This window comes from Labeo rohita, chromosome 6 (genome assembly GCF_022985175.1).
Source record: "Labeo rohita strain BAU-BD-2019 chromosome 6, IGBB_LRoh.1.0, whole genome shotgun sequence".
Taxonomy (NCBI): Eukaryota; Metazoa; Chordata; class Actinopteri; order Cypriniformes; family Cyprinidae; genus Labeo; species Labeo rohita.
In genome coordinates, this window is record NC_066874.1 from 5,204,830 (window position 1) to 5,232,718 (window position 27,889).

At 37.3% G+C, this 27,889-nt stretch overlaps 1 protein-coding gene across 4 annotated transcripts; it reads right to left on the reverse strand.

Annotated features, from left to right (window-relative positions):
- Nucleotides 1-548: 548 nt before the first annotated feature.
- ccdc88aa (coiled-coil domain containing 88Aa) lies at nucleotides 549-27,141 on the reverse strand. Of its 4 annotated transcripts, XM_051113403.1 has the most exons (27): nucleotides 26,577-27,141; nucleotides 26,240-26,340; nucleotides 21,635-21,740; nucleotides 19,626-19,695; nucleotides 18,720-18,778; nucleotides 18,478-18,561; nucleotides 18,038-18,178; nucleotides 17,693-17,859; nucleotides 15,442-15,523; nucleotides 14,972-15,130; nucleotides 14,556-14,702; nucleotides 14,288-14,435; nucleotides 13,452-14,065; nucleotides 13,238-13,365; nucleotides 12,972-13,113; nucleotides 11,628-11,780; nucleotides 11,329-11,490; nucleotides 10,579-10,856; nucleotides 10,236-10,379; nucleotides 9,041-9,227; nucleotides 8,673-8,818; nucleotides 7,558-7,650; nucleotides 7,231-7,454; nucleotides 5,482-5,565; nucleotides 5,018-5,197; nucleotides 1,968-2,033; nucleotides 549-1,876 (listed from the first exon to the last, which is right to left on the reverse strand). In XM_051113403.1, exons 1-27 carry the CDS (start codon nucleotides 26,634-26,636, stop codon nucleotides 1,203-1,205), a joined length of 4,599 nt encoding a protein of 1,532 aa, XP_050969360.1. In that variant the 5' UTR covers nucleotides 26,637-27,141; the 3' UTR covers nucleotides 549-1,202. The 4 variants fall into 4 exon arrangements, with proteins under 4 accessions (XP_050969360.1, XP_050969361.1, XP_050969362.1 ...); XM_051113404.1 differs by lacking the exon at nucleotides 5,482-5,565; XM_051113405.1 differs by lacking the exon at nucleotides 5,018-5,197.
- Between the last annotated feature and the right edge of the window lie 748 nt (nucleotides 27,142-27,889).

A 27,889-nucleotide genomic window follows, 5' to 3' on the forward strand; every position in this document is an offset into this window, starting at 1 on the left:
GGAGCTCTAAAACACTAAACATGCATAGAAGCATGCTCAGAAACAGTACGCTATTTATACTTTTATTTTAAACTAACATAATGTACATGCATATTTGTATTTTTTCTTTCTTCTGTGTAGTGGAAGCTTCACCAAGACATTGTTTTGTTTGTTTGTGTAAGCATACTTTTTGTATTTTAACTTTTTCTGTTTTATTTTTATTATTTATCAAACTTTATTTTGTTCAAATTGTATGTCTGTGGATTTATCTGTAATTTAATACCGAAGCGGGTGGTACATGTTACTTTTCTCAGCGCTGGTCAGGGTGAACCAATCACAGTCTATTGTTGGCGAAAACGCTGATTGCTGGAGTGGATTTAGATATAATTCATATTTCAAATTAATAACTTCAAAAAATTACCTTTTAGTATTAAAATGTTTCTTAAATGTCAGAAAATGTCCTGATATCATAATGAATTAAATTTTCAACTTACTAAGCCACCAAAGTCATCAAAAACAACATTGTCTCATAGTGAAGTTCTATTTCAAAAAGCAGTCTTTTTATTTATATTTCGAACCTGCTTACAAATGTAGGAAACATGAGCACAAATCAGCACAACAAATAAACTAGCATGTTTTATTACATTAAAAGGAAAACATGATAAAACGGAAGCAAGATACACAGGTACTGAGATATTTAAACACAAGGTGCATTTCAGCTAATAAACAACTATATTGCAAAAAAGGAAAATGACTGTAATATACAGTAGTAAGAACAAATGAACCACAGCGGTTTTGATGCTACATGCTCAGATGGACACTTAATTTAATTTTCTTATTTTAGATTTAATCTTCATGCAATTTGAGGTGAAAAAAACAAACAATACAAAAACTAAACATGGAATCAGATCATAGCTAAAATGCAAGCAAAATACTTGAAAAATATTAGGAGACAAAATAAGGAGTGATGGGGGAAAATATATGTGTCAACTAAAACAAATCGACCGTAGTCGAGTATTGTTCAAGGATGAGGATTGTTTCTTGGCTTCCAGATTGGATATGCCTGAATTCACCTCAAAGATGGCAAAATCAGAGTGCATAGTTGCCTTTCACATGGTTAGAATAAGATGTTAGTATATATATGATTCTGGTGTAAATGGTTCACAGCTGATTTCATTAGAGGTTTTTACATTGAATCTCTTCAAACTGGTATCATTTCAACTTTACTCACTGAAAATTGTGTTTGTAAAGACTGAATCGATGGTGAATGCTGAATCAAAAAGGTGTTCTGGTTTGTGGTCTTCCTCTTTCAAGACAAGACTTTCTTTTAAAACCTCATCACTGGGGTCAGGTTGAGGCTCAGCACCGTTCTTACTTGACACTGAACCCACTGACTTCACTGACATAGTGCTGTGGACACTGGCACGCCGACTGTTGCCTTCTGATGTTGAGATGACACAGCTAGCTCGGGGTAGAGTGGACACAGCCTGGCCTGTTTTAGGGCTTCGCATTGGGGTGGCAAAGCAGTTCAGGCACCCTGATACAGAGGAGGACTTCCCCTGTGCCTCAAGAGCAGGTTTAGGATCAGACTCTGTACTTTGCACACTCTGAGTTTTATAAAGTCCAATGCTTGCTTTGTCCAGCTTTTGGGCTGAACGTTCTCCAGCGGATCTCCCACTGCTGGTTCTCCGTACTCCACTCCCTGAGGAGCAGTAGCCCTGCCTGAGCTCCTCATGGTTGGGTCGGGCTGGGGAAGGGGAGTCACTGAATCGTTGGCGGCTGGATGACAATGGATCTGGATGGGGGCTGCTATCGCTGGACCAGGCCTCGTTCTCCAGGCTCACGCTGAACTCACCACTGCTCGCACTCGGGGCACGACTCGATTTGCCATTCAGGCCTGGTGGAAATGTCAGTTCGAGAAAGTTGAAGTTTAACAGGCTCATGCAACACTTTAAAAAGTTCTTTGTAGTCAACCAGCTAATTCTTACCATGATCTTGGCCTTCATTGCCATTTGCAAGCCTTGGTGGAACTGTGTCTCCTTGAAAATCTTTACCTAAAGAAACAAATGTGTAAGCATACAGTTAGATAATCTAGATATACACTGTGTTCCAGTTACTCTTTCAGACAGATGTACTGAAGATGAATAATTACTAATAAGAATTTTATTTTGCAAAGCAGCGAAACACCAAATTGGTGAAATGGTGCTTGTCCATGCTCAGGTTGTGGCCGCAATACAAAGTTACTGGTTGCCAGAATGTTTCTTTGTGGTTGTTAAGGTGAGTGGCTTTTAGGATGTTGCTAGGATGTTTTGGTTGTTGCCAAGGTATTCCCTTGCAGATGCTAAAGTGTTCTAAGTGTTTTTTAGAATCTTGCTATGGTATTCTGGGTTGCCAAGGTGTTGCTAAGCAGTTGATAAGGTGTTTTGAATGGCATATAGAATGCTGCTGTTGTTCTGGGTTGCCAGGGTGTTGCTATGTAGTGGCAATGGTCTTTTGGGTTGTCAAGGTGTTGCTATGCAGTTGTTATAGTCTTCTTGGTTGCCACAGTGTTGCAATGCATTCAAAAAGATGTTTTGAATGTGTATAGCATATTGCTGTTGATCTGGGTTGCCAGGGCGTTGCTATGTAGTGGCAATGGTGTTTCGGGTTGTCAAGGTGTTGCTATGCAGTTGTTATAGTCTTGTGAATTGCCAGGGCGTTGCTATGTAGTGGCAATGGTCTTTTGGGTTGTCAAGGTGTTAGTATGCAGTTATTGTCTTCTGGGTTGCCACGGTGTTGCAATGCATTCGAAAAGATGTTTTGAATGTGTATAGCATGTTGGTGTTGTTTGGGTTGCCAGGGCATTGCTATGTAGTGGCAATGGTGTTTCGGTTTGTCAAGGTGTTGCTATGCAGTTGTTATAGTCTTCTGAATTGCCAGGGCATTGCTATGTAGTGGCAATGGTCTTTTGGGTTGTAAAGGTGTTGCTATGCAGTTGTTATTGTCGTCTGGGCTGCCACGGTGTTGCTATGCAGTTGAAAAGATGTTTTTAACATGTATAGCATGTTGCTGATGTTCTGGGTTGCCAGGGTGTTGCTATATAGTGGCTATGGTCCTCTGGATTGTCAAGGTGTTGCTATGCAGATGCGAAACATATTTTAAGTGGTTTTTAGCATATTGCTTTGTAGTTGCTATGGTGTTCTGGGTTGCCAAGGTGTTGCTATGCAGTTGCTACGGTCTTTTGGGTTGTCATGGTGTTGCTATGCAGTTGCTATGGTCTTCTGGGTTGTCATGGTGTTGCTATGCAGTTGTTATAGTCTTCTGAATTGCCAGGGCATTGCTATGTAGTGGCAATGGTCTTTTGGGTTGTAAAGGTGTTGCTATGCAGTTGTTATTGTCGTCTGGGCTGCCACGGTGTTGCTATGCAGTTGAAAAGATGTTTTTAACATGTATAGCATGTTGCTGATGTTCTGGGTTGCCAGGGTGTTGCTATATAGTGGCTATGGTCCTCTGGATTGTCAAGGTGTTGCTATGCAGATGCGAAACATATTTTAAGTGGTTTTTAGCATATTGCTTTGTAGTTGCTATGGTGTTCTGGGTTGCCAAGGTGTTGCTATGCAGTTGCTACGGTCTTTTGGGTTGTCATGGTGTTGCTATGCAGTTGCTATGGTCTTCTGGGTTGTCATGGTGTTGCTATGCAGGTGAAAAGGTGTTCTGAATGGTGTATACCATGTTGCTGTTGCTCTAGGTTGCCAACAGTGTTGCCAAGAATTGGGCTACTTTAACAGTGTTGAAATGACATCAATAACATGATATTTAGCCCCTGGAATGCTAATTTTACCAGGGGAACCACCTCTAAATGCCATTGGGCTACTTTTGGGCTAGTTTTGAGTAGCAATTGGGCGGGTTTTGTTGTTGCTGGTTGCCAGGGTGTTGCTGTTATGGTTATGTAGTGGTTATGGTCTTTTGGGTTGTCAAGGTGTTGCTATGCAGTTGCAAAACATGTTTTAAGAGATTTTTTGCATATATTGCTTTGTAGTTGCTTTGGTGTTCTGGGTTTCCAGGGTGTTGCTATGCAGTTGAAAAAGTGTTCTGAATGGTATATAGTATGTTGTTGTTGTTCTGGGTTGTCAGGGTGCTGCTATATAGTGGCAACTGTCTTTTTTGTTGTCACGGTGTTGCTATGCAGTTGTTAAGGTGTTCTGAATGTTGTATAGCATGTTGCTGTTGCTCTGGGTTGCCAGGGTGTTGTGGTTATGGTCTATTGGGTCGTCAAGGTGTTGCTATGCAGTTGCAAAACATGTTTTAAGTGTTTTTTTTTTTGTTCATTTGTTTGTTTTTAGCATATATTGTTTTGTAGTTAGTATGGTGTTCTGGGTTTCCAAAGTGTTGCTATTCAGCTGATAAGGTGTCCTGAATAATGTATAGCATCTTGCTGTTGTTTCTGGATTGCCAGGGTGTAGCTATGTAGTGGCTATGGTCTTTTGGGTTGTCAATGTGTTGCTATACAGTTGCGAAGAGTGTTTTAAATGTTTTTTAGCAAAAATTGCTTTGTAGCTGCTGTGGTGTTCTGGGTTGCCAAGGTGTTGCTATGCAGTGAAGAAAGTGTTTTATTTAGCATATATTGCTTATAGGTGCTATGGTGTTTTGGGTTGCTATGGTCTTTTATAATTGCTATGGTTTTTTGGGTTGTCAAAATGTTGCTGTGCAGCTGCTAAGGTGTTCTGAATGTTTTAGCATGTTCCTATTTAGTTTCTGTGGTGTTTTGGGTGGTTACTATGCAGTTAACAACATGTTCTAAATAGTTTTTTCATGCTGCTTTGTGGTTACCAAAGTACTGCTATGCATTTGCTAATGTGTTCACCCCACATCCACAAGTCTAAATGCTATTCTTGTCCTATTAGGCTTGGTTCTCACATGCAAGTCTGCTCACTTGTAGGATCGGGAATGTTCAAATCATTATCCTGAGTATGAGCAATAGTAATAGTGATGCTTGTCACAAACATTAATGACATATATACTGCAAATATATATTTCTGTGTACATTTTTACTTAGTACCTTGATTACAGTTTACTGTATGATTATCTATGAAAGAGTAGTGATGAAATGATGATGACGATGTGGAATGTTTTTTTGAAATGGCAATGGTGCGTTGCATTATTTGCTCTTCTGGCTGGTCTTCCTGCTGCCCAGAGTCCTCATCCAAGCATCCCTCTGACTGCAGCAGGTCATTCATAGCTGAGATGAAACATGACAAGAGATGAAGATGACATTAGATGAGGATTATGGGGCTGAAAGGCGAGGCAGCATTTGTCTTGAGTGAGTTCAAGCATTTATCTTGCAATATAATTTCCTTTTCCTTTGTAAAAAAAAGGTGTTGATTTACTTGTAAATGCTACAAACAGCTTTGCTCATATTTAATGGCATCATTAATCTTATTTTTAAACAATCATGTATTCAAATTAATAGCAACGAAGAGAAAGCCACAGCTGTTAGAGAAAGGGCAGGATGTGAGGTCTTACACAGAGATCGGCGGAAGAGAGACTTGACTTTGTCTTTATCCTTTGGTTTGTTACGCTTAACATGAAACATTTTCAGGGTGCTGACTTGATCACCACAATGGAAGACATGAAGACAGGAAACGAGGGAGGAAAAACATGACAGTAAGAAATTTGTGAACGTTGTCATAGTGAAAGAAGGAAATTCTTTTGAAGGGAAGAACATGCAAAATCACAAAACATGCACAGACACATACATCACACAGCTTTTTTACTACCTACTTGAAATGTTAAGACATTTAGCTAAATTTTATGATTTTATGATTTTTGAGTAAAAAAAAAAATGAGTAACTGATGACAGAATTTCCCTTTAAAGGAGAAGTCCACTTCCAAAACAAAGATTTACATATAATGTACTCATCCCCTTGTCATCCAAGATGTTCATGTCTTTCCTTCTTCAGTCGTAAAGAAATTATGTTTTTTGAAGAAAACATTTTTGCATTTTTCTCCATATAATAGACTGATATGGTGCCCCAATTTTGAACTTCCAAAATGCAGTTTAAATGCAGCTTCAAACAATCACAAATGCGGTTGTAAATGATCCCAGCCTTATCTAGCGAAACGATCAGTTATTTTCAGTAAAAAAAAATACAACTGAAATACATTTTAATCTCAAACGCTCATCGTGCCTTTCTCTCCCTAAACTCCTTCCCTATTCTAATATAAAACAGTTAGGGTATGTCGAAAAACTCTGATCGTATTTTCTCCCTCAACTTCAAAATCACCCTATATCGCTAAAGAAGTACCGACCCAGTCTTTGCAAAGTGAACATGCAAAGAAAATATAATACCCTTAACAAAAACCATTTCAAAGTTGAGGGAGAACATGAGATGGGAGTTTTTCGACATGTAACTGTCATGAACCGGAACAAAAACAGTCCAGGCAGAGTAAGACAAGACGAGCGTTTGGCATTAAAAATTATATCAATTTTATTATTTTTATTAAAATAACCAATCGTTACACTAGATAAGACCCTTCTTCCTCTGATACAACCGCATTTGGGATCGTTTGAAGCCGCATTTAAACTGCATTTTGGAAGTTCAAAATCAGGGCACCATAGCAGTCCATTATATGGGGAAAAATGCTGAAATGTTTTCCTCAAAAAACATAATTTCTTTACGACTGAAGAAAGAAAGACATGAACATCTTGGATGACAAGGGGGTGAGTAAATTATTTGTAAATTGTTGTTCTGGAAGTGGACTTCTCCTTTAATGTTTTAGGTTTCTGACATCAGAGTTCTAAAAAAATGAAAGTACAGCATGTTTTCATACAGCTCTTATCTCAAGCAACATTTGATTCTTCATGATATGACCCCTTTAAAAACATAAGAAATATTTGTGTGAAATAGAATGGAGGACCACAGAAGACAATGAAATCACAGACTTCACATAACTCAGGAAACATAGCTCAAATAACTGTTTATTTAGAGGAACTCAATTCCTCTTTAAGTTTCCTGTGGCAGGATGGCTTAGGGCAGAATTTGAGGAGTTTTCTAATCAGCCGAGGTGATTTGTGGGGTGATTTACTATGGTAGCTATCATTTGCATGGCTACCCCATGTCAGTCGTCTCCCACAAATTGCTTCGTTCTCCTTCTCCTGACCTTGGGATGTTGGGATTAAGGGTTTGCTGCTCACTGAGTTGCTTGTTTCTGGATGTTCCTGGCTGGAATGGCTGGACTGTGACAGTTTCATGTAACTGAGGTTATACTCACTGCTGCTCCTCTTAGGGGAGACGGTGTCACCATTAAGGGAGTTGGAAGCAGATTCCTCAGAGCCCTGGGAACCCACGGAGGAGCGATTGTCATGAATGCGCAGGTCATCCAGACCCTCGCATGACTCCGAGCGGAGCTGGGGAGTTGAGGAACGAACATGCTCCTGATCACGAGTCCTTGTTTTAATCAACTTCCTCATCTTCAGTGTTATCCAGTTGCCCCGTCTACATTGATTAAGTGTTTGAAGACAAAAAACTGGATAAATGAAAACATGTTCTAGATTTTTTTGCAAAAAGCCTCTGGTAACATTACATAATAAGATGGTACCTGCGTGGAGGTGATGGGTCATAGAACTTGTACTGATCCATGATCTTCTCTTCCAGCTTTTCTTTCTGCCTTCTGAGTTCATTCAGTTTGTCTCTGTCAAAAAAAAAACATTACAGTTAGCTTAGCGCTTACATGCCATAATGAGCCATCTATTGTGCTCTAAAGCTTTCTAAATTTCTAAAAAACCTTTTGATTGCTTTTGACCTTTGAATTTTACTGGATAAGGGTTTTACAAATTCTTTTACTCACATTTTCTAAAATATTGTGAAGCTGTTTTTTAATTTATTTTGCTTTTACATTTTTTTTAATTTTACTTCATTTAAATTTAAGTTGACATTTTTATTAATGTTTTTCATTTATATAGTTTTTATTCATTTTTATTTCAGTTTTAATTTTAGTTATTTTGGCTTTTGGCAACTAGCTGGAATAAAATAACTTTACTTTTTTAGCATTTTATTTCTTTTAAAGTTTATTTTATTTTATGTAACAAAGTTCTAAGTTTTAGTTAACTATACTGATTTTTCAAAGACAAAAAAAGTGGTTAAAGGGGAACTATCCAGATATTTAGTTGTAGTTATTTAATGCTTGTTTTGTCTTATTTTAAGTCATCTTGAGGCCACAGTTCACTAGCTAAGAGCCACTGCTTTTTTCTTAATTTCTGTGATTTTTCATTCAGTTATGTTGCTTATTATAGGAAAATATACAAAAATGTCATGCTCACTGCACAAAATAAATAGTGGTCAGCACAAACCATGTTTATCTGCAGGTCAACCCATATTTATTGTCATCTGGGTTATATTTTTTGACCTTGCATAATATTGTTTATAGTTTTCTAGGATAAGGGAATGTCGAAGAACTTGCCCATGTTGGCATCTATGTAATTTGACTGGCTTCAGCCAAGCAGCAGACAAATTTGTGCTAAAATACCATAGTCTGGGCGCACAGACTTTGATGTCAACAACTAAAGAAATGTAAATTGATTTGTCTTCCCTTTAATAAATTGTTTATTGGGTTATCCTATGCATAAATAACTTAGATCATAACCACTGCTTTGCAGGTTTTTCAGAATATTAATAAGCTATCGTTAACTTCTATGCTGAATAGATGTCTCTCACATATATTGTCTCTGTTCCACATGGAACAAGTCCTTGCTCTCCATGGTCTGATCTAGCAGGGTTCGGTTCTGCAGCATCAGGCTCTGGATCTGGTCCAGCAAGTGTCGGTTCTCTTCCTCCAAGTTCCCCTTTAGCTGGGTCAGCAACTGAACAAAAGCACAAAAGGAGGTGATTCATCATCGACTTACAGTATTTAATCAGTAGTTTTGTTTAAAATGCAACAAAGTTAGATGGCAAGACTTTGTCCAGTTGCTTCCAGTACTAACCAGCATAAACCAGGCCGGATGATGACATGATCTGCAGGTATGCAAAGATGTAATTACATCTTTTAAGAACATTCTGCTGTGTTTGAATGGACTGTTACGCACCTCACACTGGTTGGCCAGTTTAATGCTGCTGATTTCCAGCTGCTGGTTCTGCTCTTTGAGTTTGGATAGCTCTGACTCCAGCTGTGTTTGCTCTAGTTTGCAGGAGTTTAACTGGGTCTTTATGCTCTTGTGCTCAACCTGAAGTCCCTCATTCTCTGCCAGAAGCTTCTGGTAGGTTTGATTCAGCCTGGATAAAAGATAAAGCACAATGTTTTGTATGGATAATCAAATACGATGTGAATCTAATTTTCTATTCATATATAGTATCTTTTACCTAATTTGGTGTTTTTAGTCAAAAATGTCTCATTATGCTATAGTATCATCAAATCTTGGATTCAATCTTTTTGTCATCTTGTGTTCTTTCAATCAGTACAGATTTTGTATTTTTTTTTTGTAACTGATTGATCATAGGCCTCAGTTACCAGAGCTTACGCATCTCTGTTTTTGATTAAAAAATAATTTGTTGTGGATAATTATATCAGTGTTCATTCAAAAATTAATGGGCATGAGCTCAAATCAATGAGGCCTACAATCAATCAGTTGCAAAAAGAAATACAAAACCTGTGCTAATTGAAAGCAAACAAGTTGATAAAAAGGTTGAATTCAATATTTTGTGATAACATAGCATAATGCAAGATTTATAAGCAATTTTTTGTAGACCTATCATGTTTGACTGAGAACAAAATGGGAAAATATCCCAAAACTTACTATAAAATTATCAATTTTGGGGGGAAGTTGTTATAACCTGTGTAAGCAAAGTCAGTCAGTTTTAGTCCAATGCAATAACACTGACTAGCATTTCTGCCAAAAATAAAATAGTCTCTGACTCAAAATTACCTTAAGGGTTAACACATAAGACATTCTGAGTCCCGTCAAGTTTAATATGACAGCTGTTTTGTAACTTGAAAGTATGAAAAAAGTCACCCACATGTTGGGTTTCAATGTTTTACAGGAACGTTTCAACAATGTCATGGTTTCTATCCCCTTACCCAAACCCTACCTCTCACACAAAGCTTTCTGCATTTTTATATTTTCAAAAATATTGTTCTGTATCATTTATAAGCTTGTTTCCTCATGGGGCCAAAAAATGTCCCTTCAAGGACAAGGATTTTGGATATTGCCATGTTTGTGGGGACATTTTGTCCCTATAATGTAGGGTATACATGAGCCACACACAGACACATACAACACTGACCAGTCTTTCTCATCTCTGAGTCTTTGGCACTCTGCTGTTGTGTTCCTGTTTGTGCATATTTCATTCTGCATCTTCTGCTGTTCTTCTCTGAGAGCTCTCTCTAACCCCTCCAGCTGTGCGCGCTGCTGAAGTAGAGTGTTATACCTGAAATCAGACAGACAAGGGTTAATAGCGCTTGTCTAAAGTAGCACATATACATAACAAAAAAGTTTTTGCCATGAATTTTTAATGCAGCACAGAGGCAAGAATAAATGTATCTAGTGCTTTTATATGGCATTACATCTCTACACAAAACTTGGAATCATCATCTTGTAAAGACCAATCTTACTGTTTGTGTACTAACCTGTCCTCCAGTGATCTGTGCTCTATGTCCAGTGTTCGGTGACTGTTCTCCATTGTGGAGTACCTGTGAGAGAGCACCTCCAACTCTGCTGCCTGTCTCTCGTGCAGGACACTCAGTCTCTCATGGTCCCGAAGAAGAAGTTCATTAACGGTGCGCAGATCTTCTCTCTCCCGTATCGCGCCCTCCCTCTCAGCCTCTGAACTCTGCCGTTCCCGCTGTAGCTGTGCATTATGAGCTATCAGAGAGGAATTCTGGGAAGTTACAGTGGACTTCTCTACCTGAGAGAAAAAGAAATTAATATTTTTATTTAAGAAAGCATTACATTGATCCAAAGTGACAGAATAAAAGATTTATTTTTCAAATGAATGCTGTTCTTTTGAACGTTCTATTTATCAAATAATCCTGAAAAAAATATATCATGGTTTCTAAAAAAAACATTAAAGAGATCAACTTTTTAACATTAATTATTATAATTATAATTGTTGTTTTTTGAGGGATCATATGACATTAAAGACTGAAATAATGGCAACTGAAAATGCATAGGATTAACTTACATTTGAAAAATATTAATTTCACAATTTTACTCTTTTACTGCATTTTTGAGCAAACAAATGCAGCATTAGCGAACCTAAGTGACTAACCTAAGTTGAACTGTAGTGTACATGTAACTTTTATCATATTTTATAATACCTATTTATGCAATATGAGCAGTGCATTTAAGCCAATAGCTTCTGCCTTAATGTGACTCACCTGCAGTTGTGCATTGTGTGTCTGCAGTGCTGTGTTGCTCTCCTGCAAGGAAGCTGTCTGCTGTTGTAAGGCAATTATTTGTGCCTGCAACCCATCTGACTGCGCCTGCAATGTCTGCAGCTGTGTTTGCAATGCCTGTTTCTCAGCCTGCAAAGTTGCATTCTGTACAAGAAAAATTAAAGGCAGATACGGCCAATTTCTGTAGCTCAACTAGTGCAGTATGACGCTTACAACACCATGTTGTCAGTACAAACATAAATACACTGACAAAAAATGTATATGGCTCCTTCACGACTCACATTTCTCTCCACCTCAATGAGTCGATCTTTGAGCTTAAGCAATGCCCATGTGGCCTCCTGACTCTCTCTATGCCATGTCCTCTCTGGTGGAGAACATTGTCCTGCCTTTTCCTCCTCGTCCCTCTGAAGCAATGCCTCATAGTTCTGTTTGACCTGCAAAAAAACATATAAACACTGAATCCAAAGTTGGTTTGGATAAAAATGAAAAAAGCCTGGGCTTGGACTTTTTGCTTTTATGAATATTATCTAGACCAACCTAAAAAAATGACAGATTTTAGCCTGAATAAAGGGACAATTTTGGTCAGGTTTTTGCTGATTTGAAAACATGTGAAACATAAGTTGGGCAATCAGTTTTGGTCTTTCCGCATTTAAAGGAGAAGTCCACTTCCAGAACAACAATTTACAGATAATGTACTCACCCACTTGTCATCCAAGATGTTCATGTCTTTCTTTCTTCAGTGTAAAGAAATTATGTTTTTTGAGGAAAAGATTTCAGGATTTTTCTCCATATAATAGACTGGTATGGTGCCCTGAGTTTGAACTTCCAAAATGCAGTTTAAATGCAGCTTCAAATGATCCCAAAAGTTGTAAACGATCCTGACCAAGGAAGAAGAGTCTTATCTAGCGAAACGATCGGTTATTTTCATGAAAATAATACAATTTATATACTTTTTAATGTCAAATGCTCATCTTGTCTTGCTCTTCCTGACCTCTGTTTTTTTCTGGTTCATGACAGTTAGGGTATGTCAAAAAATTCCCATCTCATGTTCTCCCTCAACTTAAAAATCATCCTATATCGCTGTTTTACCTTTTTTGTTAAGGGTGTTTGATCTTCTTTGCATGTTCACTTTGCAAAGACTGGGTCAGTGCTTCTGCACTGATGTAGGATGATTTTGAAATGATTTTTGAAGTTGAGGGAGAAAATACCATTGGAGTTTTTCGACATACCCTAACTGTCTTGAGCCAGAATAAACAGAGTTCAGGCAGAGCAAGACAAGATGAGTGTTTGAGATTAAAAAGTATTTTAATTGTATTTTTTTAATGAAAAAAAATGATAGTTTCGATAGATAAGACCCTTATTTCTCGTCTGGGATCGTTTGAAGCCACATTTAAACTGCATTTTGGAAGTTCAAACTTGGGGCACCATATCAGTCCATTATATGGAGAAAAATCCTGAAATGTTTTCCTCAAAAAACATAATTTCTTTACGACTGAAGAAAGAAAGACATGAACAACTTGGATGACAAGGGGGTGAGTACATCATCTGTAAATTGTTGTTCTGGAAGTGGACTTCTCCTTTAAGCATGGCTACCAAATCTCACTTTGGACTTGGGTTCAACTCACAGTTTTAAGATCCTGTCGTAGTTGCTGGTTTATCTTGGCCGATTCTTGCAGACGGGCCTCGAGGGCGGCCATTCTCTCTTTCTTAATCTTCAGGGATTTCATTAGAGAAGACTCCAGCTCTGACTCCAACTGCTTACACTGACTGAGAGTGGGAGAGAAAGTGATGGATACAAAGACAAGGGTTGTCATTCGACATTTCTAAGCAATCTGACATTTAAAAGTATCACCTTGGGCTTCACTGAATGTAATAGTGAATGTCTCCATACCCCTGGTCTACAGCCTCGTGATCTCCCATTCGTGTCTCCTGGTTTAACCTCATCCTCTCTAGATCGTAAGTCAATTTTTCAAAATCAGATTCTTTCTGTTGCAATTTCAACCTCTGGTCCAGCAGCTCCTGGAGAAGAAAACAGTAAAATTGAGAAAAAAAAGAGAACACTGAGAAAGTGTAATCATCTGCAAAGCCTTTACTGTAGTGGTAACCTCTCTTAATGTCATCAGCATCCTCTTGTCCACTCCAGCCTGTTGAATCAGCTCCTGGTTTTCCTTTTCTAGCTCTTTGTTCTTGGCACAGGCCTCACTAAGATAGTTAGTCTTTTTAACCAGGGTACGGTTCTCCTTCTCAAGAACCACCAACTTCAGGTTGCTACTATCCAACGAGGCCTCCTGGATCTTCACTTGTTGACGCAATTTCCGATTCTCTTTCTCCAGACAACTCTTATCTTGCTTCAGATGCCCATTCTCATGCATTAGACCTTGGTTTTGGTTGATACTGATTTGAGAACTCTGGTTCTCATTCTCCAATTCATTGAGCTCTACTTCAATGCAATGAAGGCTGCCATTAGTATTTGTCTGTGTGATCATTTGGCCATTGTGCATGTTAGCACATTCTGAAGTAGATTTTAGAGTCTTAGAGTCTACTATGTCCATCCTCCCATTTTCCTCAATATGTTTGGATTCAGAGATGAACCCATCCAATGGACAACTGGTTCCTTGAAGTTCTTCCAGGGCCTTCAACAACTTCTGATTGTCCTTCTCCAGTTTCAGCAACCTGCTACATGTCTTTTCAGTTACCTCCTGGCCCAAAGACTTCAGCTCTACAACCAAAAGCACATTTTAAGTGTATTCAAGTTTAAGTATTACGTGTAGTAAAATACAGCTTTTGCAAGTTTCCATATGTTTCTATGTTTATAGCAAGATCTTGGTTTTTAAAGCAAGGTTTGGAGTAATGTAGGGTCTTATTTAGAGTCACAATGGTCCATGAGCATCACGTTTTTAAGATGCCTTGTTAAATTGGCAGCACTAATATTTACATATACCTGTTTCTGAATTCTGCTGAGGGTTCTTGGCAAGTTCTAACTCCCAGCCCAAACGTTGTGATTCTTCCATACTCCGTTTCTGAGAGAGCTCCAGTATGACGTTCCTTTCCAGCAGCTCCTCTATTCGTCTCCTGTCCACAGTTCTTTCCTAAAACATATTAGACAGCCGAGTCAATCAGATAAAAAATAGTATGGAATGGCAACTGAAAATGGTACATAGTAATATTGTGGCAGATCCTTTTCATGGGTATCATTTCTTCTTTCTCACCTCTTCCATGTCATGAAGTTTTGATTCTAGTAGGAGATTGTGTTTCTCCAGATGGTGCAGTTTGTCAGATCGTGGTTTGACACTCTGTAGCTCTTCCTCCAGCATGGCCTTACTTTCCATTAACACCTGATTATCCTCCTTCAGCTCCTGTCAATGGCAAAAAGAAAGTTAAGACACGATTTCTCACTAAAGGCTTGGGGTAATGATGCTGAAAATTCAGCTTTGCCATCACAGGAATAAATTACATTATGTTTTATATCATTACATTATTTTCAATTGTAATATTTCACAATATTACTGTTTTCACAGTTTTTTTGATTAGATAACTGCAACCTTGGTAAGCGGAAGCGACTTAAAAACCCAATCCCAATTCTGAACGTTACTGTGTGCACACATAAATATTGTTCTATACACACCTCCAGTTTAACCTTGTAAAAGTTCATGTTGTTAAGTTTATCTCGGTAGCGAGCCACTTCACTTTCCAGTTTGTCTGCTCTGATGGCTCTCTCTTTCATCGCATCCAGCTCATCACGGTACATCCTGGCTGCTCGTGCATCTGTTAACAGCTGCATATTCTGCCACGGACCCCCAAAAGTAGACAGGATAGAAAGGGCAAGGAAGAAAAAAAGAACATTAAAATATCAACCTTTGACCTTGTATAAACAAATACAGCACAACCGAATTTCTTCATCTTTTGAAATAAAAAAAGTTTGGTATACTAGGAAGAAATGGAGTTATACAGAAGTTGCCATGTCTATGATATAAAATGTGAGCATTTGTAATAAAGAATAAATGATAAATAGCAAAATATAAATTGCGACAGAAGTTAAAGTTCGTAGATGGAGCTTTTGATCAGACATATTTTCAATTGTTTTGTTTTTAGTACCTCTTGCTGGAGTCTTTTAAGCTCCGCCTCCACACTGTCCAGGTCCTGCCTGCAGTCTAAGAGCTGTTCACTTTTCTCCTCTCTGTTGGGACACAGGAAACAGATGTTTGGAAGATTTAAAGATTCAATACCCACACATGAGTGATTAACATGCAATCACTTAATCAGAGAAGAACAAGTATGCACAGAACCGAACCGCACAACCAAAAATTTGTGCACATAAGCATAGGTACGTGCAAATACATGCAAATGTAACCACATGCAAGTATGTCCACCAATGCATATTTACAAGCACACACAAGTCAACAAAGAGGTGCAGCTATCCTATGTTTGACCTATTGATACCCTAAGATAATAAAAATAATTATGAACAGATCTACTATATTAACAAATCTAAGTAAAGTTTGATATGCAAAACAGCATATTGTAATACTGAAAATACTTAACGCACATTTGCATTTTTTCGTTGAAATTATAGCCCTCATGGATACTGGTTCATTATTAAAGACCATTTTTTGTTCTCTAACAGATGCACATATGCATTTGTCTGCCCCATACATTACACAGAAAGTGAGAGACAAATTATATCTTAGGCTATATATTTTACAGTGTATATGTGCTTAAATTAGCAACCTAAAATCAGAGTTATTTTCAAACCATTGTGCTCTGTTTTATGCAAGATTGTGTCGAAAGTCAATATTGCATTTATCACTGACACATCAGTATATATCATATATATAAATATTAAATAATGTTTTAATTAAATTCATGTTTTATGTTATTATAAAGCTACACCAGAAAGTTAGTAAAATCACCTAAAAATGATTGTCATTAATTTTCCAAACTCAGTTACTTCATAACCCAGTAAGTCCAGAATTTTCACTACAAAAGATGTTTTATCACCGACCATTTTTGCTAAGTTGAAGTCTACTTCCTATTAATGATGACTGAAACATCACATATTCACTTTGAGAAACACTGAGAAAGCTGTGTTTTGTTCAGACATTATTACTTAAGCTCTGCTCGAGGTTATACTCCGAAATAGAAGTTCAGGCATGCAGCAGTATGTGCAGTATTGTACAGCGGGTTAGTGGATGGATGGAAAAAATTGACGGATAGAAGGATGGATGGGTGGAAATAAGGGGGGTTGACTGTCTGTAGCATTACACTAAGAGGATCAAAGTGGGTCAGCAGAATAAGGACGGACCCTGCACTGTGCCAGGGTCTATTTAATCTGGGGCAAGCTTCCTACAGACAATTTACTGTAACCACAGAACTAGATATTACTGATTAATCAGAGAAGCTTTTTTTATTATCAAATAAGTAAATAAATTAAATAAGATAATATACATGATTACATATTATTTAAAGTTTGATATAGTGCAAATGATCATTAATTGCATAAAAAATGTTGAAGTGATTATGAGGTATGTGACCCTGGACCACAAAACCAGTCATAAGGGTCAATTTTTTGAAATTGAGCTTTATACATCATCTGAAAGCTGAATAAACAAGCTCTCCATTGATGTATGGTTTGTTAGGATGGGGCAATATTTGGCCGAGATACAACTATTTGAATAAATGGAATCTGAGGGTGCAAAAAAATCAAAATATTGAGAAAATCACCTTTAAAGTTGTCCAAATGAAGCTCTTACTAATGCATATTACTAATCAAAAATTAAGTTTTGATATATTTACAGTAGGAATTTTATTAAATATCTTCATGAAACATGATCTTTATTTAATTTCCTAATGATTTTTGGCATAAAAGAAAAATCGATAATTTTGACCTATACAATGTATTTTTTGGCTATTGCTACAAATATACCCCAGCGACTTAAGACTGGTTTTGTTGTCCAGGGTCACATATATCGTTTTGGATACTGGAAAGTAATATGATAGGATTTCAATATTATTTAAAAATTAAAAATGAAATACATAATTTAAAAATAAGGTCAATCACGATAAAAATTAAAAATAAAATAAATAAAAATCAACAGTCCTGACCAATGCAGATATGGCTGCTAATAAATTGTCTGTCACTAACAGCTAAAGACAGCATGGCTTGATAAGTGCAGTTTTCTTTCCTGTGTTGATATATTTCCTATTGAAACAGGAAGTTACAGTCATGAAGCATGATTTTCTGCTTGCTAAAATGATTGCAATCACATACCCCCATAAACACACAAGTTTGATTATTCATCATGTCTGTGCATATGCATCTTATTTTAGTGTGTGTGCATTTCCTCACAGCTCCTGTCTGAGGCGTTTGATCTTGGCTTTAGCGTCCGTCAGCTCTAGTGCCAGATGCTGCTGGGATAAAGGGAGCCGGCTGCTGGTGGGCTCTGTGAGGGAGGAGTCATCACCAAACACTACAGACTTTATCGTCTCTTTCCCCTGCATCAGCTCCACGATGGCCTACCAACAGAGACATTAAGCATTTAAAAGCATTTTAATGTCCCATGCATTGGTTGTTTAACATTTTATGCACCGGCTTATATTTATTTTCCTTCAAATTTGAGCCATGCACAATAAAACTCCTTCGAATTGAATAATCATCTCCCATTTGTAATTTCTAAATGACTTTTGAAGATACCTCAAATTGTCGGTCTCGCTGGTCGACTAACATTTTGAGGTTAATGCTCATACTTCTGCAGAGATTTTCCCATTCCTCTGGACACAGACCTTCCATCTCCAACCAATGCAGATCAAACACGTTCTCCTGACAATGAGTCACCTGGAGTGCAAAAAAAGTGTTCAGTGTTTTGTATAGCTTCATAAAATGACAATATATTGTCATCTACCTTATGCTCAATTCAAAAGACCTCCTACATGAAAACAAAAGGGCTTTTGATGTATTATCTTGTTAAGTTATTAACATTATGCCTGTAGGTGGCTTGTTTTAGGCAGACATGATTTTAATCAGTTCTCCCTGAGAAGTCTAATCAAATATAATTACTACATGACTATACAGATAATCAGCCATATGTGCCATATTTGTCAAGCAACTGTGCCTCTTGTAGTCTATTCCAGTACCTCTTGGATATGTGCTGCGATTGCTGCTTTTGTGTCAAAATCAAGACTTTGTATCTTCTCAATATACTCCTCTTTTCTTTCACACTGTAAAACAGCAACAGACAGTTTTAGGTCTGCATACTAGAAGTGGCACTGCTTCATTTTGATGAAAATGTACAATAAAACAATGAAAAGTTGAAAAAAATGAACAGTCAAGTGTTCGGTTTAATACAATCAGTGTAGTGCACACAGTGACATATTACCTGCACAACACAGCCAAGCAACAGCAGCAGTAACTTTCTGATCTCTTCTAGACCTTCCTCTAGAAAAAAAGTGTAATTTCAGTCAAAACAAGTGCTTTACAATGGAATTCTATTGATTCTGAATCTGTTTGATTCACACAGTTATCTGGTGCACTCCAAGATGTTTTTAAAAGAAGTCTCTTATGCTCACCAAGGTTGCATTTATTTGATCAAAAATACAGTAAAAACTGTAATATTGTAAAATAATATTGCAATTTAAAATAACTGTTTTCTATTTTAATATATTTTACAATGTAATTTATTCCTGTGATGCAAAGCTGGATTTTTAGCATCATTACTCCAGTCTTCAGTGTCACATGATCCTTTGGAAAACATTACAATATTCTGATTTTCTGCTCAAGAAACTTTCTTATTATCAATTTGGAAAGCAGTGCTGCTTAATACTTTTGTAGAAACCATGATATATTTTTTCCAGGATTATTTAATGAATAAAAAGTTCAGCAGAACTTGAACAGAGCATTTATTTGAAATACAAATCTTTTGTTTATTATAAATGTCTGTATTGTCACTTTTGATTAATTTAATGCATCCTTGCTAAATAAAAGTATGAATTTTTCTAAAAAAAGAAAAAGACTTTTGAATAGTAGCATATTTAGATGAGGGGTATATTGTCAATCAAAACAAATCCTTCTCGATATGCACACATTTTATTCTGAAGAAAGAAATCAAATGAGACCGGAAAGTATTTTATAGGAGAAAGTAAAATGAAAATTACACACAGCAGTAATTTTTTATGATTTCTCCTTATGAGAGTTCCTGACAGACAGTTTATGTGCACGTCATTAGATTCAACTACTGGAACTACTCTGCACTTTCTCAGAATCTTTTTTTTAAGAGCTGACGTACCACAGACCGGGTTCCTGCCCAGCAGCAGCACATTAGGAGGAGACATCATAATCAGCTGATGCAGGGTTTCCTACAGTAGATGCAAAATCAGAAACAAGAGATGAGAGGAGATACACAGAATCGTGTCCAAAAATTAGAAGCTCTGAGTTTATTAAAGCGCTAAAACAGACCCAGCTGCCATCGGTTTCTTTGCATTCAACCGTTTTAAGCCATAAATTACAGGCAGGACTGGGGACTGGGGTAATTGTTCAGAGACGTCTCAAAGAGTTCGGGAAACTTGTGTGCAGGCGCATGGGGGATGGTTTAAATCAAGACAATTATTAAACTTTGAAGTGGTGCTTCAGATGAACTCGAATGTTGTGGTCACCATCTTATTAATTTCTTAAAAAACACATTAAAGGACCAAGGCAGCGGTAATTTAAGAACTTAGATTACACAGCACTCACTAACAGATTTATAAGTCCTTCCTAAAAAGCCACATAACCAGACAACCACAGAGTTTGGGAGCATTCATTACAAAGCATTTCATCTTAAATCAGCATGACAATGTGTATTATTAATTATTTAACAGCATTATTTAACAATGTCTCCTCGTAGAAGGCAGATGTCCCAGAATGTCCAGGGCTTTTCAGTGTTTAAGTTATGCTAACACAAATCGACAGGGATTGTATAGGTGGGCTTAATTTGCCTGTCACTTTTCCATATGGGAATTCGTTAATGCAGATTCTTCCTGGGCAAGATCGTTTTCGGTTTCGCTGAATAAGCTAGATCAGTGATTGAACACTCTGAATTTCCTCAGGCTAACAAAACTCAAGGGAAGATAAAGTCAATTTCAAAGATTCAAGATGCTAAGCACAAACAGCTCTGCTACATGTCACAATATTTTAAATTAACTGTGCATTTAGATTTGCAAAATGTGACAACTTCCGGCAACACATGGTTTTAAAAGGCCATAATTTGCACCAATTAAAAAAATAACAAGTGAAAATTAGGCAACAGGAAATAATTCCATTATTTGGCTTGTCTGTTTTTTTGGGGGGTACTTTCATTAATTTGACCGCTTTAGCCGGCACCATGAGAGACAGGTCTCATGGGATGTTAAATGGGTCATTTTCCAGCTTTGCTCTGGGCCATTGCTGTTTCCTAGCTACTGATTACACAGATGTTGGCGCGGCACACTGATATCTAGGCCAGTCTTTTTTAGAGTAGCTTGTAGGTCTGGTGGTGAGGCTATTTTCACACAGACAGATGTGCAGGATGCAGGGTGGGTAGCAGGAACTTTAGGGTATGACTTCAAATCCTGCCCTTCCACCCAGAGGGCCTCCATTTGGGAATATGCAGAATCTGGTATAGTAACAAGGGAACTTGACATTGAACTTGCATGCAGCAAAAATGTATTTGAAAGAACGATTTAGGTTATACACTAAGTTTTTTTCTCTGCTTTGAAGAAGACAAGTGTATACAGAGCAACCAAACAGCCCACTTTTAAGTAGTCTTGGTTGTGGTCATGCTTCTTTCTTTCATTATTTGCCAAAGATTCTTCAATATATAACCTTGAAACCCCTAGTGAAAAATAAATATGTGACCCTGGACCACAAAACCAGTGGTTAAGTAGCACGGGTATATCTGTAGCAATAGCCAAAATTACTGATTTTTCTTTTATGCCAAAAATCATTAGGACATTAAGTAAAGATCAGATTCCATGAAGATATTTTGTAAATTTCCTGCCGTAATATATCAAAACGTACTTTTTGATTAATAATATGCATTGCTAGGAACTTCATTTGGACAACTGTAAAGGCATTTCTCAGTATTTTGATTTCTTTGCACCCTCAGATTGCAGATTTTCAAACAGATAATAACTTTTCTGATTTCTCGTACAGCAGTTCTTAAATATTGCAGTTCAGCAATATATATATTTTTTTTATTTAATAAAAATATAACTTTATTTAAAAAATAATAATAATTATTTCTAATTTGTTTAATTATTAATTTTCTCAGTGCCTTACCTGGTAGTACGACTTGATGTGGTAAATGAGAACAGACAGGTTTTGAGCTCTCTGGCTGACATCATTGTTCACTTTGTTTAAACCTTGAACAGTCCCTTTGGGATTTCTGTGAACAAAAGACATGAACTTATTCCTGTCATATAAAATCATCTCAGCACGAAGCAACTGAGACGTCTTGTTTCTGAAGACCTGTTTAGTATGTTAACCTGGACTAAGGGGCACGAATAATAATAGCAACAAAACACAATCTGTTCATTCATTCCTTTTTTTTCCACATGACTTCATTCCTCAACTAGCCAGCACTAAGGCAGACACAGACAGAGGCAAAAGCAGCAGAATTCAGTTTAGGTCAAGTCTTGAGACTTTTAACTCCTTTAGTTCAGCAGCTCATGGTCCGCATCCTGACACAGTGACCTGAAACGCTGCTGTCCCTTGATAAACCTTAGTCTGGGATGTAGTCCATGCCACCATCTAAAAAAAGTCTACAATCAAGCTTTAATCCATCAGCCTCCGTGAATCTGTGGGATTATAGTGGCCAGCTTGATACTGTACGGTTTACTACCTCAGCATCTTCACAGATAATTTTGCTTTTTAAAATATAAGGTCTTCATGTTAACTATCATTTAAATGGCAATGAAATGCATGTTACCCAAAGGCATGGTTGGGTTTTAACTTTTAAATAAACCTATGGATTTTTGTCTGAGACGGAAATAGAATTTAGGGCAAAAACAACCAACCCACCCCATATGCAGCCATCCAAATTCTGTCCAGTCGAACAGTCTGACGGACCGACTACAAAGTGTTCCTTCATGACCATGACAAAGCATACAGTGTTTTGGGTCTCCTGCATGGAATGAGTCATTTAAAAGCTGAAACACATGCTGTCTACAAAACTGCCCAATATTACATGCAAGCAACACCAAAGAGTGGTGGTAACTTCACAGTATGGGGTCTGGAATGGGGCCATACAAATCTGATCACATGTAGAGACAACTGTGAACTGAAAAGTCACTGAGAGAACCCTTTCAACAATATGCCCTTAAGCAAAGCACTCAACTAAGTGTTAAATTGCTTTGGATTAATAATTTAAGCTCAATAGCTAATTGAATGTGTAACAAAAATTTCCATTGAAAAGTTTGGGTTTGGTAAGATTTTTAATGTTTTTGAAAGAAGTCTCATATGCTCACCAAACCTGCACTTACTTAACCAAAAATACAGTAAAATATTTTTGAGGAAAACATTTTGCATTTTTCTCCATATAATGGACTGATATGGTGCCCCGATTTTGAACTTCCAAAATGCAGTTTAAATGCGGCTTCAAACGATCCCAAATGCGGCTGTAAACAATCCCCGCCGTTGAAGAAGGGTCTTATCTAGCTAAACAATCGGTTATTTTCATTTAAAAAATACAATTTAAATACTTTTTAATTTCAAACGCTTGTCTTGCCTTTCTCTCCATGACCTCTGTGTATTCTGACTCAAGACAGTTAGGGTATGTCAAAAAACTCCAATCGTATTTTCTCCCTCAACTTCAAAATCATCCTACATTGCTGCAGAAGTACTTTGCAAAGTGAACATGCAAAGTAGATCAAATACCCTTAACAAAAAAGGTAAAACAGCGATATAGGATAATTTAGAAGTTGAGGGAAAATATGAGATGGGAGTTTTTCGACATACCCTAACTGTCATGAACCGGAACAAAAACAGTCCAGGCAGCGTAAAACAAGACGAGCTTTGGCATTACAAAGTATATAAATTGTATTGTTTTTATAAAAATAACAGATCGCTACGCTAGATAAGACCCTTCTTTCTCGGCTGGGATCGTTTACAACCGCATTTGGGATCGTTTGAAGCCGCATTTAAACTGCCTTTTAGAAGTTCGGGGCACCATATCAGTCCATTATATGGAGAAAAAATGCAGAAATGTTTTTCTCAAAAAAAAAAAAATTCTTTACGACTGATGAAAGAAAGACATGAATGGATGACAAGGGGGTGAGTACATCATATGTGAATCTTTGTTTTGGAAGTGGACTTCTCTTTTAAGGGGCCGTTCACATATCACGTCTTTTGCGCGCTCAAGTTCGTTATTTCAACTGTAGATGCGCGGCAGCAGCGCTCATAACGGAAGCGACGAGGTCGCAACGTGCATGCGGTGCAGACGCGCTTGAAAAACTGAGTTGAAAACATCTCAACTTTTCAGAATGCCGCAAGCTCACCGCGGGTCATGTGACAAGATTCAACCAATTAGCTTCATCCTTTTCCGTAACAACATTGAAAGCTCAGCCAAGATGGACAAACAGCTGATCATAGCTGTACATTTTTAAATAAATTTAGTAGCAGAGCTACAGCAAGTGATTTTTAGTGCTGGAAATCCATTTGTCCTTTGATGAAACTTCCGCATCTTCATTGAGAGTGCAGGTCATGGTTGCTTAGCAAAAGGGGTCATGACATGAGAAACCAAATTTCACTTGATCTTTTGACAGGGGAGGTCTTTGTATGCTTAATACATCCTGCAAGTTTCATAACTTAAAATGTCCGTATCATCAATAAAAAAGCATTTATGTAATAACCCTCAGAAAACGGCTCATTCGGATTCGAGGTGTGAGATGACGTCACCCCAGCGCAGTCATTTGCATAAACACTCCCTCCAGAGCAAGACATCGACAAATAGTCTTTTTCTCAACACAGGACCCTCCCACTGTCATTCAGTCACTTAACGACACTTGATTACCCTGAATGCGAGTGTTGTGTCGCTTCAAAAGCAAACAGAAATTACAAAAACTGCCGCTATCTTGTCTACACTGGATACAGTATACAAATGTGCATTCGCTTTCTGACACAGTCTATGTACAAGTCTGTCGTCAATAGGATAAATGGGGTGAAAAAACATTTGCTTTGACATGTTAAGCTTAAACAGCTTGATCGCTTCTATGTACAAATATCCGAAGGATCCCATAAGGAACAAGTATAATTTATTTTTAATGGCATCGCAGACCGTGTCTGAGGATTGTTCGGAGGATTTTGTTTTGTAAATAAGGTACAGTATCATGAAAGGTTCACAAAGAAACATTTGTTGAAAGATGAAGCAGTACTAGATCTGACTGCAGCTGCATCACAAACCGTAAGTAAATGATTTCATAATGCTTCGTCTGGAAATATAATATTTTTTTATGTTGTCAAAACACTCACATGCAATAGTGAGGGGGCATTGATACTGTTTGCTATGCAATGACATTAGCCAATCATAGCAGTGTTTGATTAGTGACCCTTAAAGGATTAGTTCACTTTCAGAACAAACATGTACAGATAATGTACTCACACCCTTGTCATCCAAGATGTTCATGTCTTTCTTTCTTCAGTCGTAAAGAAATTATGTTTTTTAAGGAAAACATTTCAGTATTTCTCTCCATGTGATGGACTTCTATGGTGCCCCCAAATTTGGACTTCCAAAATGCAGTTTAAATACAGCATCAAAGGGCTCTAAACGATCCCAGTTGAGGAAGAAAATCATCAAAATCATCCTAACTTGCAGCTCTACCTTTTTTTGTAAAGAGTGTTTGATCTTCTTCGCATGTTCACTTTATAAACACTGGGTTGGTACTTCTGCAGCGATGTAGGATGATTTTAAAGTTGGAGGAGAAAATGAGATGGGAGTTTTTAGACATACCCTAACTGTCATGAAATGTTTGCCTCAAAAAACATAATTACTTTATGACTGAACAAAAGAAGAAAGACACAAACATCTTTGATGGCAAGGGGGTAAGTACAATATCTGTATTTTTTGTTCTGGAAGTGAAGTAATCATTTAAAGCAGCGTTTCCCAACTCCAGTCCCAGGGACTGGAGCTGGGAAACGCTGCTTTAAAGGACCCACCCCTTAAAGGTCATTTTAGACAGAGGGTCAGAATGAAGGTTAATTGCATTTTTCAACATATTTATTCTTTTTTGTGCAAAAACCTTTATTACCATTATAAGTAAACCTCAAGGAACACATTAAAATATTTTTAAAAATCCATGTCATTTCTTTAATATTGTAAAATATGAGTGCAGTTTAAAATGTTTATTTCTATTTTAATATATTTTAAAATGTAATTTATTTCTGCGAGGCAAAGCTAAATTTTCAGCATCATTACTCTAGCCTTCAGTGTCATATGTTCCTTCAGAAATCATTAGAATATACTTATTTGATGCTCAAAAACATGTATTATTATTAATATTATTATAAATACTGAAAACAGTTGCTTTTTTGTGTAAACTGGAAACTGATACAAGTTTTCAGGATCATTCTATAACAGAAAGTTTAATAGAACAGTGTTTATTTTATTTTATTTTTTTAAATAAATGTCTTTATATAATATATATAATAAATGTCTTTACTCTCAATTTAATGAATTCTTGCTGAATAAAAGTATTACATTCTTTCAAAGAAAGTACCATTTCCTGACCCCCTTTCAGTGGTATATGTCCCAGAAATTGTTCTTGTAAGAAGTTGACACTAATAAAACCCCTCAGCTACTGTACATTCAAACTGAATGCTTACTAAGCTGATTTGAGTACTGAGATAATAAAAATTGTGTGCAAACGGATTTGACAAACACATACTTACATTTGATTCATGACCTTGTTCAAGAATATGCCATCCACTAATTCAGTGTATTCAGAGAGCATGTTCCCCTCTTTGTCACCTAGTTGACCAAATGTCTTAACCTTTAGGACACAAATATATATGAAGGTTAAAATGACATGTCATGAAGTGACAGCAGTGTGACCTGTTTAAAACCAAAATAATACAGGCTGCAAATACAAAATATGTTTGTTTACATCCATATTGTCAGTCTATCAGTTTATACTGTTATGCTAGCTCATATACTCTCACACAGACGCAATCTGATAACAACGTTTGCTACGTTCTGTACGTAACAAACAAAAAAACTGCAACTTACCCAAGTGACAAGAGGGCTGCTCATGAACTGCTCTAATATGTCTGGAATCTCCCCCTCCATATTTAAATTACACAATCATAAGGATTTACTAGTCAGAAACACTTTGAAGAAACATAAAATCCATATAAATCCAGCACTGGTGGTTTACCCTTCTGCATAAGCAGCTGAGCAGAGGAATTGTAGCTGCATCACTGAACGAGAGAGAAAAAAAATCTGCAATTCACAGCGATGCGATGCAGGATTTCATATTCATGTCGCTCGTTCCTCTCAGCAAACTGGTATCTGTTATTAGATTGAAAATAAACGCAGAATGTTGCCTTTCAAATGTTCCATCGGGACTGCAGCATCCTCCGGTCCTGTTCAGACATCACGCCGAAACTGCAGTGCGTGTGCAGGGTGTTGACTACTGGAGATCCATCCTCACTTACTAGGGCATGTGAAGTTTTAAAGTAAAAACCACCAGCCATTACAAACCATATAACACAGGATTTTAATAACTAAATGTAATCTTGAGACATTCAGTTGACTTTCGTGCTTCTATGATTTCAAGAAAAAGTTTTAGTAGGTGTTTATGTATTTTCCGTCCCACAGCATCCGTCTGATCAGGACAGCAGTAATTCCATGGCAACAGTGGTTTAGTACATCTCTGACCTTAATCTGTTACCATAACAACAGCCGTCAACCCCCAGTCACCAGTTAAAATATCATAACAGGCTTATTGAGTGTCATCTGTCCGGGTCTGTGCTTTAAATCGTCATTAATATACGGCATGCGTAGAATTATGAGCACATCCGACACAATCTGCTGAGGGGCGACCTAAATTACAGTACTGGCAAAGCTATTTGTGCCGTTTGGAAGGGGAAAATACTTTATTAGTTAGTCTGTGATGTTATTATCCCATAAATCATAATACTGATTTAAAAAATCTTACAAGGCATGCTCACTAAATGTAATGTAATGGTTTTGGCGCCACCTTGTGGAGGAAGTTAAGAACAAGAAGTCTAGGCCTGCACATTCTTGACTAAACCATCAGCTCATCTTGCACTAACAAGGTGCTGTAAACGACGTTAAAGAGCTTCTGCACCGAATTACACGCGTATACAACCCCGAAGCTTTGGAATAACCATGGTATTTTGACCTGAGAGGCAGAAGCAAAGCGAGGTACAACACCTCTTTACCGACATTTACTGTGGTCTTGGCTCCTTTTCTTTTTTTTTTTTTTTGGATTTTTAGTCTCTTTATTCCCCTCTGTTGTATACTTTTTCGGACATTTGTCTGTGTAAACCGTGGAAAAATAAGAAATTATATACATT

Bases quoted from the DNA above. Each gene is read 5' to 3' on its own strand.
- ccdc88aa (XM_051113403.1), bottom strand. From the start codon at position 26,636: ATGGAGGGGGAGATTCCAGACATATTAGAGCAGTTCATGAGCAGCCCT. The intron at 17,860-18,037 runs GTATCTTCAAAA...CTCTGTTGGTAG, and splicing joins AGCGAGACCGACAATTTGAG to GCCATCGTGGAGCTGATGCA. The intron at 14,066-14,287 runs GTATATGTAAAT...TTTTGGTTGTAG, and splicing joins TCAGCAGAATTCAGAAACAG to AGCTGAAGTCTTTGGGCCAG.